Below are 23,661 nucleotides of genomic sequence, written 5' to 3' on the forward strand. Positions count from 1 at the left end.
AATCATATGCTGTCAAGGGCAGAATAAACACACAGGAGAGCAACAGGTTAAAAAACTACAACTCACATCATGAACTTTCAGCATGAACTTACATTATGAACAGCAACATGATGGGGGCTGTAGTTCTGCAACACCTAGTAAGTCACAGGCTGTAGAACTACAACTCCAATCATGGACAGTCGGCAGGACATGATGTGAGATGTAGTTCCGTAGTCTGGATAACCACAGACTGCAGAACTACAACTCCCATCATATACTGCCAACAGGAGGTTCACAGGTTAGTAATGCTCACCCCTCCTGGTTTCTGCTGTGCACTGGTGCTATGGCTAATTCTGGTAAGGTCTGAATGCTGTGTATTACACAGAAGTGCTGAGTGGCAGGATTTGGTTTAAAAATAAATAAATAAATAATAAAACCCAACTGACAATGCAATGTGTGTGTAAAACCCCTCTAAAAATGGACTGGAAATGTATTGGGATGTGCTAGAGACATACAACTATTGCATGCCTGAGGGGCTTATCAGGCAGACAAAATTATAACATTAAATTTTATAGTTAAACTAGTGAATTATAGAGCGACAGAAAGAGCACCAATACCTAAAAATATATGAAAAGGAAAAAACTAACACGTTTAATACTAATTATTATACTGAAAATAAAATCTAAAGAATTATATTATTTTGTTTTTCTGCATTTCTTAATATATTTCTTTATTAGGAGTACACAATAGATGTATTCTTCAGACAGAGTTGGCTGGATGAGCGATTGAAATTTGATGGACCAATAAAAACTCTACCCTTGAATAACCTGTTGGCAAGCAAAATTTGGACTCCAGACACCTTCTTCCATAATGGAAAGAAATCTGTGGCACACAACATGACCACACCCAACAAGCTGCTGAGGCTTACTTACAATGGGACCCTTCTTTACACCATGAGGTAATATGTTTTGTGTGTACTATAAAGCTGCTTTTTTTGTTTGCATCATGGTTGTTAATTTAAAATCTACATAAAACAGAAAAATTTAAAGTGTGTGTTGGGGGGGGGGAAGTATAACACAAATCCCTTTGTTTTAAACAAAATTTTATTATGGTTTCTACAAAGCATAATAAAGCAGGGATCATCACATTCCATAGGTAGTACAATTACAGGACAAAGAAAACAATAAAGGCGAGAGGTACATAGAAGAGTAATAGTCGAGGTCCATTGTATTGATGAGCAGACCCAAACTGCCAAGTTTGAGTTCATGCCTGAAGTCGGTGTCATGATCCTGACTGGTGGCAAGATGTTGGTTTACTGCTTAAGCACTTTTCACAGGTGCCAGGTGTGGTATGCACCCACCCCTGGATGTACCGACACACGCCTGTTAATAGGTTGGTGTAGTGCAGGTGTTGTGTGGGGAGTCCAGCAGTTAGATTAACTAGGGGTACAGGTTATAACAGTCTCTCTCTTTCAGTATAGTTGCAATATAGTAGATAATACTTGAGCTGACTGAGATCCCTTTGTGAGCTGGGTACTGGAGATATACTTCAAATACACTCGAAAATATACTTTTGAATATACTCTTGGATATACTTGATAGATCAAAGCCTCTCACTGGTGGAATATAGAAATCACAGCTTCTCGCTGGTGACTAATACTTGGACATAGAGTCTCTGAATACTTAACTGTTACTTGGAACAGTCTTAACTTGAATAGCGTGGATTACGGAGGACTGCCTGCAGCTGTGGTGGCTTTAGTGAAGAAGTACCTACGCCCATGGGTATGAACATCTGCCTAATGCTGTTGGTGGGCACAGAGCAACACCCAATCAAGTGACATAGTGGGTAGAGCTAGCTGTCGGGAAGACTCCTAAGAGAACCCAGAAGTCGGCAGTATGTTTTTCTGCTTTAGTTGCGCTTACCTAGCTACTAATGTTTTCTCCTGTCTAGTTATCAAGATAGAAGAAGGATAGCCACCCAGTGTGGATAGGGTTCCCATTTCCCGTCCTACTGCAGCTTCACAATGTTACGAGGTGAAAGTACTTGTAAAAGAAGTAAAGTTTCTCATATAGTCCTCACAATGGATCCTGGCCTCCAGGCCAAGCCATGGAATACACTGTAGCAGGAACACTATTTTTGGTACTCTCTCTAGAAACACACTGTTAGAACTGGCCCAAACTTTTTACATCGGATCTAATACCCCAAGGGGTTACCTGATTGGGCAGGGATCTTCTAGAAGATGCTGAATAGTAGCTTACAATAGCTTAGAGAACAGAGGAGAGATAAGTGTGAGATAGCCAGCTTAGGGATTAGTTCTCAGTTTAAAGGGGTTATGCAGTGCTACAAAAACATGGCCACTTTTGCACCACTCTTGTATCCAGATTGGGTGGAATTTGAAATTTAGTTCCATTGAAGTAAATGGAGCTTAATTGCAAACCACACCTGAACTGGAGAGAAGAGTGGGGCAAAAGTGGCCATGTTTTTGTAGCGCTGGATAACCCCTTTAACCACATACAGTGGCATAGACAATGGAATAAACATGTTCACAGTTAACCCTTCCCTTCAGCTGTGCTAAGTGCATAAGGCAAAGTGAGACATCTAGTGGGGGAGTGCAGAACACAGGACCTTCATCCTTGAGCATACCAGACAATAGTACCGACCTACAGGTGTGCTAGAAACAGCAGTGGCACACGCACTCTAGGATATCTCAACACCTCAGCAGCCAATCAGCAAAGTTTACTGTGTTAGCATTGCCCTGCAGGTGCATTGCTGCGATTGGTCGGCGGGACACGTGACCCAGCTGTATAATAGTGGCGTTCACATGTTCCACCGCCATTTTGCTGCTGGTTAGTATAGGGAGAAGTTGCAGCTGCAGGCAGGGAGATATAGGTCATAAAAAATTAACTAACTGCCCTTTTCAGGGCACAACAGTGCAATCTTCTGTGCTGAAGGTCTGGGGGTTTGGTTGTGAGAGAAGAGGAACTCTGTGCAGAGTGATTGCAGCAGCCTACCAGCCAAGTAGCCCCCACCAGGGGGACCCTCACGGGGTTGGGTACAAGATTACATAAATAGTCCTGGAGGTAGTCCGTCTTGACAGAGTGCCAACTTACAAAAAAGTGCCGATTATGCCATATCCTCTAATTTTATCGAATTCCTGGTTGATTGCTTGTCTCTGTTAGGGACAATGTTCTCCCGAGTTTGGCTGTTCCAGACTTTTTTTTACAATGCCCATTACTGCTCTTTTTTTTCCCTAAACCAGTGCCTATAGCTCTGAGATGGACTGGAGGGAGTAGGTACAGCCACAGGAGGGGGTATCGGGTCTTTTGGACAGTGTTCTGGCTCAAAGTGGGGCTCTCCCTGAGTCAGCAGCGGTGTCTGTAAATGAACTTCTGCCTAAGGGTACTTGGAGGGGGATCAGGCAAGCTTGATGGCCTCACTGGGAATGCTAGACTTCAGTCACTTACTTGAGCATCCATGTCACATGTTGACTCCCAGTATGATGGTGGTGGATCATGTGGAACTGCCTCCTCATCCCAGCCAGAGTTGATAGCTTCCATGTCAAGCTCTGCCCATTCAATGACCAAGTGTGAGTAATAACAAATGTTTTGCGATTTTTCAGACTTTACACGTACCGCATCAGCAACGGATTTCACTCTGCGAGTTTGCACCAAAATCCGCTGGAGATCCATGTACTGTGAAGGTCTATGGGGTTACATATCCGCAGCGGAATGAATATTCGTAATATATGTAACCCTGCCCCTTTAACCCCCTGCATCCCTCCGCTCACAGCCCCCGGCCCAGAGCATACATTACCTGCTCGGCGCCCCAGCTGTGTATGAGGCTCCCCTCGCTCCCTATCAGCCAATCAGTGCAGGTAATGTATGCTCCGGGCCGGGGGCTGCGAGCGGAGGAATGCGGGGGGTTAAAGGGGCCGGGTCACATACTGGCAGCGGAATGAAAATTCGGCTGCGGATATGTGCCCCATTCACTTCACACTACCAGAATCCGTCTGCAAACTCTCTGCATGAAATCTGCTGCAGATCCAGTACATGTGAAGGCACCGTTAGGGTATGTTCTCAGTATAGAATTATGTGTGGAATTTCAAGCTGAGGTAGCCCCACAGACTCCACTTGAAGTTCCACCTGTCCCATTGACTCAGTGTTATTTCTCAAGTTCAATGCTTGATCCGCCCAAAGAATTGACGTGTCAAGTCTTTGGGTGTACGGCAGATTGAGCTCGAGAAATGCATTGAATCAATGGAACAGACAGAACTTCCAGCAGAGTCCGTGGTGCAAACTCTGTTTGAAATCCCGCACTTAATTCTGTAGTGAGAACATAACCTCAGGGTATGTTCACACTATGTATCTGTGTGGCTGTATTGCGGGCTGTAAATAATCGGGCGTATTTTTCCGGTTCATGCGTACGCTGGAAAATATACGATATACGATATTGCGGCCGGAACTGTGCAAATTCACGGCCGTGGATTGACAGGCGGTCCGTAAGGAGTACTTAAAAAATAGCCGCCAATAATGCCGAATGCCGATGCCTCTAATAGTTAATATATTAAATGAATAAAACACATTTTCTTTGTAATAAAGTCCCTTTCGTTGTTCAATAATTTAATTCTAACGAATCCATCATTGTGCAATTAAATATACTGTTAAAATAAATATATATATAAATAAATGTATATTTATATATATATATATATATTAATTTTTTGACAGTATATTTAATTGCACAATGATGGATTCGTTTAAATTAAATTATTGAACAACGAAACTGATTTTATTACAACAAAAATGTGTTTTATTAGTTAAATATTAATTAGTACAGGAAGCTCCATTAAGCCGTTAATTCATATTCCCAGTAAATAGAGCAATCTGTACTAATCAACACTTTACTTTAATTAAAACATCAAATGTTTCTTCTAATTATGTTATCACAATAGCATTATTAGAAGAAACATTTTGAATTATATGTGCGCTCAGCTGATTGGCTGATCGGCTCAGCGCACATATAAAGAGCCGGTCCGCAGCACAGTGACTTCATTGTGCTGCGGACCAGAGAAGAGGACACATCGGGACATCGGATGGTGAGTATAAAGCTCTCCCCACCCCCTCCCCAGCACTGCACCCATCCCAGTAAGGAAGGGGGGTCACTTAACCCCTTCCTTGCTGGGATGGGTGCAGTCTGACATCAGTCTGGCCCCCAAGGGGTTAAGGGGGATGCAATGCATTATCCCTTAACCCCTTGGCGGCCAGACTGTAAGCAGCGATCTGTAAAGATGCTGCATACTGTAAGGTGCACAACACCGCTCACAATGATGGGTGTTGTGCTCCTGTTTGTGTGTTTTTTGTGTGTTTCTCCCTTTTTGTTTTTCAGATATCGGTATCCTGTGGATTACGTCAGATTCCATGGACTACGACGATGACCAGCGGTTGTTTGGTGTTTTTTTTTAATAAAATGGTCAATGAGGGGTGTGGGGGTGTTTTTATTTGAATAAAAAAAAAATTTTCACTTGTGTCTTGTCTTTATTTCTTTACTTTATAGACTTAGTAGTGGAAGCCGTCTAATAGACGGAATCCATTACTAAGTCGCGGCCTAGTGTTAGCCGGTATAAAATGGCTAACACTAACCCCCCATTATTACCCCAGTACCCAATGCCACCAGGGGTACTGGGAAGAGCCGGGTGCCAGTGGTCCCGGAGCATCAAAATTGGCGCTCCTGGACTGGGGCAGCAGCAGGCTGGTAAGATTTAGGCTGGGGAGGGCCTAAACCAATGGCTCTTCCCACCCTGGTGTTACCAGGCTGCTGTTGCTTGGTTTTTAACCCGGCTGGTTATAAAAATAGGGGGGACCCTATGCGTTTTTTTTAATTATTTATTTATTTAAAAAAAACGCATAGGGTCCCCCCTATTTTTATAACCAGCCGGGTTAAAAACCAAGCAACAGCAGCCTGGTAACACCAGGGTGGGAAGAGCCATTGGTTTAGGCCCTCCCCAGCCTAAATCTTACCAGCCTGCTGCCGCCCGATCCAGGAGCGCCAATTTTGACGCTCCGGGACCACTGTCACCCGGCTCTTCCCAGTACCCATGGTGGCATTGGGTACTGGGGTAATAATGGGGGGTTAGTGTTAGCCATTTTATACCGGCTAACACTAGGCCCCGACTTAGTAATGGATTCCGTCTATTACACGGCTTCCACTACTAAGTCTATAAAGTAAAGAAATAAAGACAAGACACAAGTGAAAATTTTTTTTTTATTCAAATAAAAACACCCCCACACCCCTCATTGACCATTTTATTAAAAAAAACACCAAACAACCGCTGGTCATCGTCGTAGTCCACCGAATCCGACGTAATCCACTGGATACCGATATCTGAAAAACAAAAAGGGAGAAACACACAAAAAACACACAAACAGGAGCACAACACCCATCATTGTGAGCGGTGTTGTGCACCTTACAGTATGCAGCATCTTTACAGATCGCTGCTTACAGTCTGGCCCCCAAGGGGTTAAGGAAGAATGCATTGCATCCCCCTTAACCCCTTGGGGGCCAGACTGATGTCAGACTGCACCCATCCCAGCAAGGAAGGGGTTAAGTGACCCCCCTTCCTTACTGGGATGGGTGCAGTGCTGGGGAGGGGGTGGGGAGAGCTTTATACTCACCATCCGATGTCCCGATGTGTCCTCTTCGCTGGTCCGCAGCACAATGAAGTCACTGTGCTGCGGACCGGCTCTTTATATGTGCGCTGAGCCGATCAGCCAATCAGCTGAGCGCACATATAATTCAAAATGTTTCTTCTAATAATGCTATTGTGATAACATAATTAGAAGAAACATTTGATGTTTCAATTAAAGTAAAGTGTTGATTAGTACAGAATGCTCTATTTACCGGAAATATGAATTAACGGCTTAATGGAGCTTCCTGTACTTATTAATATTTAATTAATAAAACACGTTGTTCAATAATTAAATTTAAACAAATCCATCATTGTGCAATTAAATATACTGTCAAAAAATAAATATATATATAAATATACATTTATTTATATATATATTTATTTTAACAGTATATTTAATTGCAAAATAATGGATTCGTTTAAATTTAATTATTGGACAACGAAAGGGACTTTATTACAACGAAAATGTGTTTTATTAATTAAATATATTAACCATGAGAGGCATCGGCATTACTGCAGAGGATCGCAAACCCCGGTAATAGCGATTCATGTAAACAGTTTCGCTGCTTTCCCAGAGGTGTTTGCATCACTTTCTAAAGATTTTATTTGTTATTTTTAGTTGAACCAGATTTCCAAGTAAATGACCGTATGTTTTCAGCCGCATGTCTATTTTTTCCCACGGCCGTAGTTTCAGCCGCACATTTCCAGCCGCGTAAAAACTATGGCCGGAAATATACATAGTGTGAACATAGCCTAAAAGTATAATAATTTGAAACATGATTATTAGAATTATAAAATATAAAGAAATATTTCACTTATTCTTTATTCCAGACTTACAATTCATGCTGAATGCACAATGCACCTTGAAGATTTCCCCATGGATGTTCACGCCTGTCCACTAAAATTTGGAAGCTGTAAGTATTTTCATATTTGTACTTTTGCTACTGCAACGGTAAGAGGCGTGTTAGACGTACACAACCACTGATCTGGTAGATTGGGCCTGCTTACTGAACCTATTAGACAGCAGTCCTTGCTGCATGGACATCGTCAGTGATGTCTGTGCAGCCCCTGCTTAACGTGTAATGTAAAAAACCTTATACATACCTGTCTGCGATCCCCTGTGTTCTTCTCACAATTGGTCTCTAAAGTGATAGGCCGCTCAGCCAATCACTGGCCGTGGTTGTCCTGTCTCTGAAGTGATTGGCTGAGCAGCCTGTCACTTCAGAGATTGGCTTAGAAGTACCAGCAGTGGCTGCGGGCAGAAGAAAGGATGACACCGGGGAGTTTTTCCAGGAATGTATGTATATAGATTTTTTTCTACACAGTCATCAGCCGTTGGCCAAGCAGCACTATTACACGTCGGCCAGCAGCCAATGATTTTTAGGTTTAGGAAAGAAGAGAAAGGGGGGACATGATCAAAACCTCTAAATATATTACTAGAGAGGCTAGTTGGGGGAAAGATCAGAAGCAACGTGAGAAAATATTACTTTGGTAGCAATTGCGAGAACGACCCCCGCTCGTGTTAATCATCGTGTGACACAGAGCCAAAAGGGGACCACGCTGAGCGTGAACTTCTCCCGTCTCTCTCTCTTCTGATCAGTCAGGGTTTGAACACTCAGACCCGGACCGATGAAAACATTTGACATGTCTCTCTGACATGTGCAAAGTTTTTTGAAACAACAGTGACACTTTAAATAAAATCTTGTAATCAACAAGGGTGAGTGCCCCTATTCATTAACTGTCTTTTACAGAATATGTATATGTGACTGCATCAGTATAGCACCCCCTTAGAAAGACTTACTCTCTGACCTCTGTGTGTGTAGCTGACCCCAAAGGGCGGCTGTGCCGCAGTGTGCCAGCTTATGCCGTGGTTTATTGATACATATATATCTTTATTGAGACATTTAGGCAAAGTGTGCTGTCTTTAAATTATACTGCTATATAATGAATGATGCTACAAAAAGAGCAACAGGGAGTGAATGCAGTAGATGCTGCAACCTCAATGACTATGCAGTGGTCTACCATGAAACTAGATGTTTTGCAACAGCTTTGGCTGGTGATCTGGCAGAAATGTTGTGGTAGGGGAATGGGCAGAGTGGGAGGGCTGTGACAAAGAGCTGAGGGAAAGCAGTGCGTTTTGAGAATTGTTGTACAGAGCAGCTGCTCTTCCAGGTAGCACAAGCATATGCCTCATACAATCTCTTACAAACTGAAAACTCCTTGCGTTCACATGTACAGGATCTGCAGTAGATCTGCAGCAGATTTGATGCTGTGTTTAGTTATTTAGTTATATTGATATCAAATCTGCTGCAGATCCTATGGCTGGGTTCACACTATGTATATTTGAGGCTGTATTTGTGAGGCTGTATAGCAACCAAAACCAGGAGTGGATTGAAAACACAGAAAGGCTCTGTTCACATAATGTTGTAATTGAGTGGATGGCCATCATTTAATGGCAAATATTTGCTGTTATTTTAAAACAACGGCTGTGGTATTGAAATAATGGCCGTTATTTACTGTTATATGGCGGCCATCCACTCAATTTCAACATTGTGTGAACAGATCCTTTCTGTGTTTTCAATCCACTCCTGGTTTTGGTTGCTATGAGGACCTGACATGAGGACCAAATACAGCCTCAAATATACATAGTGTGAACCCAGCCCCCACATGTGAACAAACCCTTAAAATAGTTGTTTTGCATGTACTTTATTAAGATTTGCCTTATAATTTAGATGATCATCTTTTCTCTCTACTCCTGCAGATGCTTATCCCAGTACTGAAGTAGTTTATGCATGGACCAATGGCTCTGACAAATCTGTTGCTGTGGCTCCAGATGGCTCTAGACTCAATCAATACGATCTGTTAGGTTTAGTAGTGGGAACTGAAACAATCCGTTCAAGCACAGGTATGCAGTGACAAATGCATTGGATGTAATTGCAGAGTTGTAAGCTACCATGTTAATGTATATGTTAGCTTTTTTTGTTGGCTTTTTTTATTACTGTATAAATACTTTGTGAGATTATACTTGAATATAGACAGCTGCTAGAATCACATCCTGCTTTGGCAAACAATAGCTATACAAAATATAGACATACTAAAAACAAAGATAGATGTTATGGTCAAAATGCATGTATAGGGAAGGATACAGATGATGTGAAGTGGAGATCACATCTCTTAGAAGGCATTTCTTCTACTTAAACTCTTGTAACCTGCGCTCTTCTTGATTCGCTTTTGATACTAAGGGTATTATGTAAAATATTTTTTTTAATTATACTAATAATAATACTGAAATTATACACTTATATATAGGATAACATAAACTAGTGCTCTGGAATCAAGGGTGATTTAAAAATTTATAATAATAACAACAATAATAGTGCACTAAATCTAAAGAAGATCTTTACCACCACCTAGTGGCCAACCATTATACTGCAATAATACCCTGATATACTGTATAAGATACCATAAAATGCCTTAAATCTAGAGAACTTTACCACCATTCAGTGGCCATTCTTTAGACTATAACTAAATGAACAGAAAACTTTAGGAGAATAACCTGTTGCGGCTGTGCTGGTTTATAAGCCTAATACCTCTCATGAACAGACAAGTAAGCCTTAACAGAAGCTATGCAATGAACATCTTGCACATCATTTTCAGGATGAAATGAACAAGTAAACAAATAATTTAAGGGGATTGTCTTATCAAATTGCAGCCTTTACTTCTGGCATTCCCTGTAAACACTGGATTTTACAGGGGGAAGTCTTAGACAGGAAAGGTTTGGATGAATAACCACTATTTAGATATATGACTGCTTTGTAATACAAGAACACTTGTGTTACGCAAAATTGGAGCTGCTTAAACTGAGAAGTTTTTCATTCTTGATCATAGATTGGGTCCCGAGCATGGGCCCCCTTTAAAGTACCCATATGGCCTAATACATACAAAAATAATGTTCCGTAGCTTATGGTGCTACTCTGTTTATGCATCTGCTCTTAATGTGCATGGGAGTTATATATACCTTTTCAGATATGTGTGGGTGCAGAGGTGATTCCAGCATCCATGCCATAAATGTTTCAGAGAGGAATACCAGGCAGCAGATGGAGAAAGCATGCGCTACACTGGTGCCTTCCTACACATCCTTTCCTACACGACCCTGGGGGAAGTGCCCTGCTTTTGCCTTTTAGCTACTACACCCCTGGACACACCCATATGAGGGTCTGAGAAGGAATAAAAAGATTGCGTTTACAGCCTAAGGCTATGTTCACACATCGTATACACTCCGGCCGGTTCCCATGCGGCGCCGCAAAAAACTGACAGGTCCATTAGCTCTGATGCGGGCGCGTGCTGATGCGACCGCATCAGAGCTCCACGGAGGAAAGATCATCCGGCCGGTACTTAAGTACCGGGCTGATCCGGGCTGAGACTGGCCGTTCCGTGACCCGGCCGGAGTCACGGAACGGCCGGTCTCATCCGTAGTGTGAACATAGCCTTAAATTTATAATCTATATAAAATTCTATTTTATTATTATCATTATTTTTATTATATGTTAAATGTCTCAATAATGTCATAATATCTGAATTTTAAAAAATATATTAAGGTAAAGAAGAGACAGAAGATTCATGCAGTAATGCCATGTTAGTTTGACCACCAACATCTGTTACTTTATTTTGTTTGACATAACATTTATTGTGTATTGTATGTAACTTAGCTGTTTTTACTTGCTTACCTCTTAGGTGAATACATTGTTATGACCACACACTTCCACCTAAAGCGTAAGATTGGATACTTTGTCATCCAGACGTACCTTCCCTGTATTATGACAGTAATTCTGTCCCAAGTGTCATTCTGGCTGAACAGAGAGTCTGTGCCAGCGAGGACTGTGTTTGGTGAGTTAAAAACATTCATCAAATCTTTTATATTGTACCTTTGTACCTATTGTACCTAGGTAAACTATTTGTATTTTTGTAGGAATTCCACAGGGCTTTCTAGTGTCATGTTTTCCATGTGGAAATAGCATGAAAGCTGCGGAAAAATATACAACTTTTACATTCAAATTGTACAGCAATTACCTCTTCCCCAGTAGTCGGAATAATGCCCCACCCACTTTAAGGAGTCACAGCAAACCCTTTTCTCTTTTACCAAGGGCCATAATTATCACTTATTAACTTCCATGTGTGAACATAGCCTTACCCAGGGCAATCAATCATGCGGCTTATTCAGTTCATGATAGTTACATGCACATTCCCGTTTACAGCACTGCTGTCACTCAATAGTTAAATTCATTCTTGTAGTAAAAAGTTTCAATGTAGCCATGGTCTAAAGGTGTTACACTGTAAAGGTGCTGTGAAGGTGCTTTAAGTCCCCATCTGGCACTGTGATTAGTCAAACTATGTAAAAACATCTGACAGATTCCTTTTTTATTTGATCTTGTAATATATTTCAGATGTTTTCCACATCATTTCATATTGTCTGTCTGATTGCTTTTCTTTTCTTTAGGTGTCACCACTGTGTTAACAATGACAACGTTAAGTATTAGTGCACGGAACTCTCTTCCCAAGGTTGCATATGCCACTGCAATGGATTGGTTTATGGCAGTGTGCTATGCTTTCGTTTTCTCGGCTCTTATTGAATTTGCGACAGTCAATTACTTCACTAAAAGAGGATGGGCCTGGGATGGCAAAAGGGCCCAGGAGGGTCATGCATTTAAGGTGAGTAAACATAAGTATAAGGATTTAGAGATTACTGTATGTAATGTAGCTGTCTCCCTACCTGGCAGCCTTCAGCTGCCTTAAGCAAGTCTAAGAGCGGCTAGACAGATGAAGGCTGCATCACTGGTGGGTCAGGGGACCGATTTTTCTCGCCCTTGAAACAATTCTGAGAGAGCCAATCTTACTGCGAAGCATAACATTGACCAGTATAAGCAATCTAAGACTTAAAGTGTAACTCTCATTTAAAAATATTTTTGCAGAAATCAATAGTAAAAGCGATTTTAAGAAACTGTGTAATAGGTTTTATTAGGCAAAAAAAGCCTCTTTCTGTACTCAAAAAGCTGAGGGTGATGAGTGAGCAGGAAGAGGAGACAAGCAGATGTACAGTTTGCAGACTGTCTGGGCACATAAAACCCTGGATTCACAGGTCGGAAAGGTCAATGCTAGTCTGGGAACTAGTACAAAAGGTAACACTTTTGCTTAATAAAACCTATTGTAGAGTTTTATAAAATCACTTGTACTATTTATACTTATGGATTTCTGAAAAGTGACATTTAAATAACAGTTACGCTTTAAAAGGTGTAAAAAAATGTTTATATTAAAATATTTTGAAACACTGTCCTCCAATAAAAGTTGAAATAATACCCCCTTTCCCATTTTACAAATGTAAATATGTGAAAATAAATAATAATAATATTAAACATATGTGGTATTGTAGTGTGTGGAACAGTCCAGACTAGTCAAATATAATAATATTGTTCCTTCATGGTTGAGGCTATGTTCACACAACGTAGAGACCAGCCGTTCCGTGACCCGGCCGGGACATGGAACGACCGGTCTCTGCCCAGATCATCTCGGCCAGTACTTAAGTATCGTCCGGATGATCTTTCCGCCCGCATCAGAACTCCCCATAGGACACAATGAAGCAAGCAGCCGGAAGTCGTTCGCTTCATTGTGTGAACTGACAGGGCTTTCTGTGGCCACAATTCACTGAAGTGCGGCTGCAGAAAACTGACATGTCAGTTATTTGCAGGTCCGCATGGGATCCCGGCCGGAGCGTATACGATGTGTATAAGCTCCGTCCGGGATCCCATAGCAGATAAGGCAATGTTCCACTTCGCATAAAGTACGGCAGTTGTTGCCGATGGCAACAACGGCCGTACTTTTATGTAGTGTGAACATAGCGTAAACGAAAAGGAAAAAAAAAAAGTCAGGATTGTATTTTTTACAACCTATATCAGAAAAGAAGGCAAGTAGGAGAGCTTTCCTTTACTGTTACCTGGGCATACGTGCATCAATTACATTTGTCATGAAGGTGTTAAACATGATTTGGAAAGATCCAGCCCAGTTTACATAAGGTCTAATAGTTGACAATGTATATCAGAGCAAAAACCAAGCCATGAGGAGGAAAGAACTGCCTGCAGAGCTCAGAGACATTATTGTGTGGAGGCACAGATCTGGAAAAGGGGACAAAAACAAACTGAAAGTTTCCAAGAGCACAGTTGCGTCCATAATTTTTATTTGAAAGAAGTTTGAAACAACCAGAACTCTTTCTAGAGCTGGTTACCCCATCAAAGAAACTGGGGAAGGAGAGCCTTTGTAGGAAATGTGATCAAGAATCAAATGGTCCCTCAACATTCTGGAGGGGGGGTGTTAAGAAGATTGTACGCTGGTCTTATATTAGGCCCTGCCCCCTTTCCCCAGCAGGATTCACTAAAAGGCGAACGCTGAACCTGTGCCCAGCGTACTAAATCTAGATTTGGATCATGATTTACACCTGTGAGCATGCCTCCTCCCCGTCTTGTCACGGCCCCCCAAGCTGCCCCAGCCCGCTCATCGGGCAAGCGGGGCATACGGCAGGCGTACGCCAGGGAAAAGTGACGAATCTGCATCTTCTCCCTGGCGTACGCCTCAGGCGGACCTTTTATAAATGTCCCCCTCTGTGTGCAGATGGGAGACACTTCAGAAACCTCACTGCAACCTCCACCAATCTGGGCAGATTAGCCCACAAGAAGTCTCTCCTCAAACAAGTTTTTCTGTTCCAATGAAACCAAGATTAAACTTTTTGGCAATCTGACACTGCTGGTCACTTGCCCATTACCATCCCTACATTGAAACATGGTGGTGGTATAGTACTGTAGAGTGTTTTTTAGTGGCTGGGACAGAGAGACCGTTCAGGGTTGAGGAAAAGCTGGATAATACAAAGTACAGAGATAATCTCAATGAAAACCTGATTCTGGATCTCAAAATAGGGCAACGGTTAAAGGGGTTATCCAGGGTTAGAAAAACATGGTCACTTTCTTCCAGAGACAACATGACCATTGTCTCCTGTTCAGGTGCGGTTTCTTGTTTGGCTCCATTCACTTCAATGGAACCGAGTTGCAAAACCTCACCCCAAAATGAGAAAAGAGTGGTGCTGTCTCTTGAAGAAAGTGGCCATGTTTTCCTAACGCTGCATAACCCCTTTTACAGGCAGTGGCCATGTTTGCACGGCGTAAAACTCCAGCCATTCTGTGATGCTGTTTGTTAAGTTCATCCCGGCCAGTACTGCAGTACCGGCCGGATGATCTTCCTTTGTGCTGAATTGGCATGTGGGCGCATCCCAATTCACCACAGTGTGACTTATCAGGCTTGTGCGGCCGCTGTTCAATGAATAGCAGCCGCACAAAACTGACATGTCAGTTTTTCGTGCGGCTGCTAGGGATCCTGGCCGCAGTGTATATTATGTGGGATTTCCTCAGACTGCAGTGTACATAAGTTTTGAATTAATCACAGCCGTTGTTGCAAATCAGCAACAACGGCCGTGATTAATTCAAAACTTACGTTGTGTGAACATGGCCAGTGAATGTAAGTACAGAGCCAAAACAACTCTGATTTAGTGACCTGACAGCTTGAGAGGATCTGCAGAGAAGAATGTCCCAAACTCCAGGTGTGTAAATCTTTTGGCATCATAGCCAAGAAGACTGGAGGCTGGAATCACTGCAAAAGGGGCTACATCTAAGTACTGAGTAAAGGCTCTCAATATGTCAGTGCAATATTTTACATTTGCCTTTTCAGTAAATTAGTAAAGATTTCTAACATTCTGTTTTCACTTTGTCATTAAGGGGCACTGAGTGCAGAAAGATGGAGGGCTGCAACATAACACAGAGTGAAAAAGGAAAGGGTCTGAGGTCTCTGAATGCACTGGGTTATGATAAGTGTTTATATAAATTTTACATTCTCACTAAGCAACATTTTATCTAAACAAGGTTCTTAAGGTCAGAGCAAACATAAGCCAATACTGTGATCAAATAACTGTTACAATGGCGGCGGTTCCAAAAATCCCTGCATCCGGGTTGTGTGCAATAAATCCTTAGTCGATGTCTGGTAGGTTAGAGGTTCCTCCTTTTGCAATGTAGTCGCAATGTTTCACTCAACTTTTGCAAACATAATTAAGGATTTCTTCTAGTAGCCTTGGTTCTTATTACATCTGGCTCATAAAAATCATAAATATGTTTATATTTTTCTAGATAAAAGAACCGATAATCCTGGCGAAAAAATCGAACACAACATACAATATTGTTGGAACAACTTACACCCTCAATATCAAAGAACCAGCCCTTGCAGCCATTGCAAAGAACGCAGCTCTCCCTCCACCCCCTCTCTCTCCTCCACACGCTGAGCTAAAACCTCTGGATGGTAAAAAATCTTATAACAGTGTCAGTCGCATTGATAAGATTTCTCGCATTGTCTTCCCTGTCCTTTTTGCCATCTTTAATCTGGTGTATTGGGCTACATATGTGAACCGAGAATCAGCGATCAAGGGAATGATTCCAAAATAACGTTCTGGCTTGTAGGGCATCTTACCTGTTTTATTCCCACCAGGTATCTACAGGTGACTGGCTATTGTATAGGTTTATGATGTCTATTTTTCTCTTTTTTGCTCACTGTGATATTCACCCTAGAGGGGTAATTTGCGTTTTTTATGGTAAACTACCACAGCCCTACATTTTTTACAATCAATGTGATTGTGTTCTAGACCATGATTTGGCCTATAGTACTAGCCTCTGGTTTGGATACATATCCACATGGGCTAATATATCTCTTTCTGATACAACACTGATGATTGCCTATACATGTGCTGTTTGTAATGTTCTATACCAGTATCCTTTCTTGGCTAAAAGTACAGTTGGATTTTTTTTCTATTTTTTGGCAGCTTCCCTTTTTTTTACATAAAATCCAATCTGCAGTATTTGTATTGGCTGAACTGTAATCTTTTTATTTATACTTGAATGCATCGTTCTTAAGATATAGTTACATTCCAGTAATATTCTATCATTCTCTACTAGTGACCTAGTTTACATGTGCTCACTTCTGATCATTGTATAGTTTACACATGACTTTGTTTTATGGCAGCATAGTTATATGTACTGTATTAAAGTCAGGTTCCTAATTCAGGTACCTGGTTTATATGTTTTTAAATCCTAAAAGCTTCAGGTTCAGAGACAATACACTGTACAAATGATTTCTTTTTATGCAAACCTCTTTAAATCTGAAGCTCTGGCCAGTAATATCTGGCTTAGTAATATCAAGATCAAGATTCTATATAGGCTTTAAGATATGAACACCATTAGACCTGATGTAAAATGGTTGTCTTAATACCTGTTGCCAAAGTAGCATGAAATCAGGTTGTGCCTGCTAACTTAGCAGTTCTAGCATTGCACACTTACATACATGTCAACAGTTCCATGCGGCTAAACTCCTCCAAATGTAATGATTTACAGAAATCTATTCTTAAAGGAGTTATCCGGCATGACAATTTTTTCTCTGTATAATGCTGCTTTACTAGAAAACATCATAAACATGTTATGCTTACCTCTCCACGCTCCCCTGGTGTCCCCCCACTGACTGCAGCCCCGACATTTCTGAGATGAACTCGTCTTGGGAGTAACAGCCTGCTCAGTCAATCACTGACTGAGACAGGACAGGGCCACGGCCAGTGATTGGCTGAACAGGCTGCCACTCCCAAGATGGGTTTTCCTCACAAATGGAGGGGCTGCAGTCAGCACCTGAGGACACTGGGGGAGCCAAGAGAGGTAAGCATAATGGGGGAGATTTATCATACATGGTGTAAAGTGAAACTGGCTCAGTTGCCCCTAGCACCAATCAGATTCCACCTTTCATTTTCCAAAGAGTCTGTAAGGAATGAAAAGTGGAATGTGATTGGTTGCTAGGGGCAACTGAGCCAGTTTTACTTTACACCATGTTTGATAAATCTCCCCCTATATGTTTATTATGTTTTTAAGTAGGGCAGCATTATATCAAATATCCAAGATGTAGTGAGCCATAATAAAGCAGGAAGTTTTGAATTATAGCATTAGCATTGGACAAGAAGGTCTAGCTCACAATGAGCATTCTGATCTTTTCTGAAGGTTTTAAAGTTTATTGGGGTTTATAGACCTTGCTTCTATGAGCCTTGCTTTGTGCTCTGGGGCCCAGTCATGGTGAAATGGAAAAGAGCCTTCCCCAATAATATAATAGTATGTAATGTAATAGTCTAAAACTCTTTGTGTGCCATAACATTAACATTACCATTAACATCCCACTATTGATCTTTACAGTATGCACTATACATTCCAGGCACCCACCAAACCCTGATTCACCCATCACACTACCAGTGAAACATAATTGAACACCCTCAGAGAGTACTCTGTCTAGTCTAGTGGCCTGGGTGATTTGCCTTACTCAAGCTGATACGTGGCATTGTACCCAATGATCTCTGGTTTGTGTGCAGCTATTCAACCATGAATTCTTGTTTTGTATTCTTCACACACTTCAACGCTTAGTGGCCCCACTTTGTGAGTATTTGTCCTCAACTTGTACATAGTCAATGAGCACTCACATGTCGGCCTGTGTAAAAGAACCCTTACTTTTACTACATTTTCACTGGAGGCCAAAATATTGACTAGTTGCAGGGAACTGTGCAGAATCTTGTTCCTGGTTGGTTTACTGTAAGAATGCTTGAATGTCTCTATTACTTTTAACCCATTATGGGGAACATGCATGACAATCTGATTTCACTTGTACATAATTTCCATTTTTATCCTTTTTTTTTTTTTTTTAATAAAGTAGGGTCTTTTGCTTGCACTTTTTCCACTATATTTTTTATGCCACTTCCTATGTTTATTCTGGTTTTCATAGTAAATTCATAGTTTTGCTAAAATTTCTTGCTGATTTCTTGACATTGACCGTCAGTCATAATTACCACTGTGCTCCTCTTAAGCATTCTCATAGAACACAATCACCTAACTGAATAGGATACAGTAAAATTCTATGTGCCTGGCTTCCACAAAATGAATGCTGTACTAAGACTACGATAAGTAAACCTAGTACTGGGTACCTGAATAATATGACTTTCAAGCTAGCTTCACACACAGTAACATAAAACCAAAACATGATGGTAAAAGTAGGAAGAAATAGGGACATTTTCTTATCTAATAATGTACTACATTTAAGTGTGTGGAGAATTGTCAGTCAAACATTTTTTTACAATGTATGCAAAGATGGTTGTTTTTCATAGACTATAACATAACACATTATTATACAAGACAACAGCTTTATTTTTATTTTACTAACTCACAAATGTGTTTTGCTTTTATTTCTCTGTGTGTAAACTTAGCCTTTAGTTCACAGCTTGACATTAATAAAAAAGGGGTTGGAACCTTAAAGAGACTCTGTTAGTAGGTTTATGCTGTCCTATCTTAGGGTAGCATAAAATAGTGACAGAGAAGCTGAACAGAATGCTGTATCACATTGTTCTGTGCAGCTGATTCAGAGATATCCTTATGTATAACCTGGACAATAAGTAGTCCTCTTCATCATGCGCATGTGTCCTGGATATTTATGAGAAGTAAAAAACTACACCCATTAGCTGCTGATTTTCAGTTATCTATCCATGCTGTGTATAAGCAGTCAACTGTCAATCAGCAGCTGGAGGGCTGGAGGAGGGGTGTGGCAAGAATCCTATTCTCCTGCATATTAGGAGAACGGCTAAACAGAATGATGTAAGCAATACACCGATCAGTTCAGCATTTCTGTCACTAGTTTGTGCTGCCCTCATTTAAGGTAGAATAAACCTAGTGACAGATTCCTTTTAATGTATGTTCACAGGCAGTATTTTGGTCAGTATTTTGGTTACTAATTTTGGCTGAACCAGGAACTTAACAGAGAAAAACTATAATGTAAAGATTTGCACCTTATCTGTGTTTTTGACTCACTCTTGGTTTTGATTAAAAATACAGACTGAAATACTGTGTGTGAACCTTGTCCAAACCATGAAAGCCTGTATCATATCATTCTAGACTACAATTGTTTTTTAATGTGGTGCTGGATAACAGGAGTTTTACTGTATATGCACCTCTGATTGGTTAAATGGCTTTTGGGGAGTTTTATAGAATAACTAGTTTGGTGAAAAAAAAACACTGCATGAATAAAGCAAGAGATTTATATATTTGATAAAGAACTTACCTTGATAAGATTACAAAGCGTACGACATATTGTGTGTCTGTGGTTTGTCATTCCAAAGTTAGATCATAAAAGCTGTGTTTGATTTAAAACAAGTGTATTTGGGGTGTTTTAAAGTGTATAATATGTGTCAGCTAGTAAAAAATATGCATCAGTTTGCTATGTGCTGCAAATTTTGTACTTTTTGTATGACATGACTTTATTCAAGCTGATCCCCTCCCTAAATCACATTAGGAAATGAACTAGTTTGTAAAGGCTGTTACCACAAATGTGTTGTTTCTCACTCTCTGTTCTTGTACTGTACATGTATCCTTTGTTCACTCCTAAATTGTCTTGTTAAAAGGTAACATTTATATAAAACTGGTGAAAAAATAAACAAGAAATAGTCTCTAGATTGAATTAGAATGCCAACACTGGTTTGTTGACATTGGTCTTTGGTCTAGCTGATGGTTTCATTTATCAGTAACTGTCTATAGCAAATCATTGACTTTGCATTTTATCCAATTGTGACTTACAAAATGAAAGCACTAATCTGGCTGTTTTTAAGCTACAACTCACTTTTAGTAGGTTTTACATAAACATTACTTATTAAGTGGCAAAACGTCTTCTGAAGGCCCATGGGGTGGATAACTGCCTGATACCAAGCAGCTCACGTATTATGGGCCTTTACACGGCTTAATCAGCCACATGAGCGATCACTGGATTCTATCATTAATGACCACACATCACTTGTTTACACAGGGAGCATTTTCTCATTCGTCAACTGATGGCTGCTCTTTTTACACAGATCAGTTATTGGAATCACTGCAAACACTTATTCAGCTAATAATTTACTTATGCTAAAAGGGCTTTAAAGTGGAACTACGGTTAAGAAAGACTTAACCCTGCTCAATCCACACCCATAATATAAGCTTGTTTGTAACAGGTTTCTATTACATGAATTAGGCCGGATGTCTGCAGCACATCCTGACTCACACCCAGAAGCTGCTGAAAATCCTCACTTCCTGGTTCATTCTGTCTCGACTCCTCTGTCCTCCCCCTCCCTTCTGAGACAGAGGTCACATTATCTCTGTCTCATCTGTGGCCAGGCAAGCTGTAACTCCTCATCTGAAACCCTGTCCACCACAGTGGTCACCTGGCCAAAAGTGGGTAAACAACAGTGTCTCCTGAGTAGTATAGGAGAAAGAGGACACTAATCTATGTAAATGAATAGATAGACAGAGGGATAGATAGATACTGTGGTTACCATGCAAAGCAGAAGCAGATCGAACCAGTGGTGGGATAGCTGGAGTTCCACTTTAAGTAACTATTGGGAGACTTAAGGGATTGTGGGGAATTACTCTCATTCAGCAATATTACTTAAACCTTTGGCAAAGATTTATCAAGTTTTACGATTTATGAACTTGTATGCTTATGTATCTAGAAAACTATCTAAAGTTAAAGCTCACAGCACTGCTTTCATTTTCCATGAGCACTACAAGAAATGAAAGCTACACATTGTAGGGGTTTTCCTACATTACACAATGAATTGGGCTAAAAAGCACCATGGCGACATGTAACTGCAGCTTTGCCACCACTACACAGTAAACAAAGACAAACTTTGTTTACTGTGTGGTGTGGGCCCTGAATAGATCAGTAGGGGTGCCTGCACTCTGTCAATCAGTTACTGATGTCAGTCACTGACGTTTCACTACCAAAAAAATATATATGATTCAAGCTTAAAGTGACACTGTCACCCCCTTTTTGCATTATGACTTTAAAGGGTAAAGGGTAAATTTTGCAGGTGTAAAGGGTCAATTTTGCCGTTTTTAAGCCTTGTTTTATATCATACTTCATGGTGCTTGTTCCAGTTCCAACAGAGAATTCTGTTGCGGAATTCCGCCTCTTTTGCGCTGTATGAACTGGCCCTAACACTAAATTATGGAAAGGGTAGAGCTGAAAGCCGGATTTAATCTCTCTATAACACAGGATGGGACATTGTTAATGGAGACTATGTAGAAATTAGCATAATCTGCTTTTTGGAATGAAATTAATATTAACAAATGTCTCCATAGGCTTTAATGGTCAACTAAATATCAATAACAATAATAAGGCAATTGATCTTAGTTACAACCTCTAGAACATGTGAATGAGAGTATCTAACTCCGCTAAATAACAGTAAATCCAAAGCCTTAAATGTCTGTGGCAAAACAAACCCAAGTCTGGACCTTGAATTTATTCTTTGCCCTTAGGTGGGTTTCAGGGCTGATGTCTAGTAACCTCCTTGTCCCTGCGAAGAATTTTTCCGTGCTTCTACGTTCAATATTCTCCTTAATGATCTGCCATCTATATGTTGAACAGACTTCCCTAATGACAAGTAGACAACCAGCCTGCCAATATGAGACAATAAACTAAGGGCCCTATTACAGAGCGATAATTGGCTGCATCAGGCCAATTCAGCCAATTATCACTCTGTGTAATAGAGACAATGATCAGCTGATGACAATGAATTGCCCTAAAATCATCGCCCATCGACTGACAGCTAACGATTCGAATACACTGTTATATATTTCCTTGCCACACTACCGGTCTTCTCCTGCCCTCTGCTTGCTTCCCGGCCCACAGTCCCAGCCAGTGATTGGCTGAGTAGCCTGTCAGCTCACACAGGCCGTTCTAAAGTTGCACCCACTGGGAAGCAAGCAGAGGGCAGGAGAAGACTGGAAGCATGGAGAGGTAATGTATAACAGTTTAGGGCAAGGGCTGTACGGATATTGCTAACAATGTCCGTGCAGCCCTTGCTAAACGATTATTTTACGTTATTGATTGGGCCATCATCAGCCCATCTAATGGGACCCTTACATCTCTAGGGAGGAATACTCTTTCTTCAACAGCGGAGAAAACGAAACGCTTCAAATCCTTTAATGGCTTCACAAGGAATGTCTGACTCTATGTGGATTCTTTTGTAACTCTGCAGCATCCTTCATTCCAGTAGAAAGGAACAATGAGATCATTAGACAGGAAGTAGTGATATGTTTACTACTGCCGTATGGATTAAATTTCCTCATTACTACACCAGAATACTTTTATTGACATGCAAACATATTTAGTAATTGATAGGAAGCTAGACCCGTTTTTAACGATACTAACCTGCTGATAGATTCTAATAGGGCAGGGGGACAGTGCAGATGACAATACCTTTATTATGTGTGTGCTGCGCTATTAAGCTAAACACATACATTTAACTACCATATAAATAAGAGTGTGGGTGGATCAGTGCTCTGAGGGGTAAATGGAGGCCCCCAGTGCAGCAAAAGCCCTCATTTTTATGGTAGTATAACTTAGGGTTTTAGCATTGTTGCGCACATTTTAGGGATACCCTCAGCCACCTTTCTCACTGCCCTATCAGGAGGTTAGGATGATGTATCCTCCTTATAGATTCCCTTTAAGGAAGTGTACTTGAATGTCATGTGGCAGTTTGGGAAATTTACGTAGTATGCCTTAGTTTGGGTGTATTCTTTTTATTAACCCAAGTGTATGTTACATTTCCTTTGTAACAAGTTTAGTTGGTCTTATGAAAAGTGCTAAAGTGCCTGTTATGCCTTTTCTTTCTGGTTCTTTTATAGCTACCGCATAGCTCAGTGTATAATACCTTCTACAGCTGGACATTAAGCATAAATTTCCTAAACATTTTAGTGTTTAAAGTAAATTATATAATTTGGAAAACAGCCTCTTTCATCTAAAAACTGCACCTGTTCATGGGTTGCATCTTGTATTGCTGTTCATTTCTACCAAAATAAATATTAATG

The 23,661-nt window shown here is 40.8% G+C and overlaps 1 protein-coding gene across 1 annotated transcript in view; it reads left to right on the forward strand.

Annotated features, from left to right (window-relative positions):
• Positions 1–16,267, forward strand: part of GABRA3 (gamma-aminobutyric acid type A receptor subunit alpha3) — a 54,122-nt gene extending 37,855 nt beyond the window's left edge. The window contains exons 4-9 of the mRNA XM_069985492.1: positions 717–937; positions 7,496–7,578; positions 9,426–9,569; positions 11,399–11,551; positions 12,162–12,373; positions 15,883–16,267. Coding sequence (XP_069841593.1) covers positions 717–937; positions 7,496–7,578; positions 9,426–9,569; positions 11,399–11,551; positions 12,162–12,373; positions 15,883–16,194 — 1,125 coding nt within the window. The 3' untranslated portion in view covers positions 16,195–16,267. The remainder of the gene's footprint in view (positions 1–716; positions 938–7,495; positions 7,579–9,425; positions 9,570–11,398; positions 11,552–12,161; positions 12,374–15,882) is intronic.
• Positions 16,268–23,661: the final 7,394 nt, after the last annotated feature.

This window comes from Dendropsophus ebraccatus, chromosome 10 (assembly GCF_027789765.1).
Source record: "Dendropsophus ebraccatus isolate aDenEbr1 chromosome 10, aDenEbr1.pat, whole genome shotgun sequence".
In the NCBI taxonomy this organism is placed as follows: domain Eukaryota; kingdom Metazoa; phylum Chordata; class Amphibia; order Anura; family Hylidae; genus Dendropsophus; species Dendropsophus ebraccatus.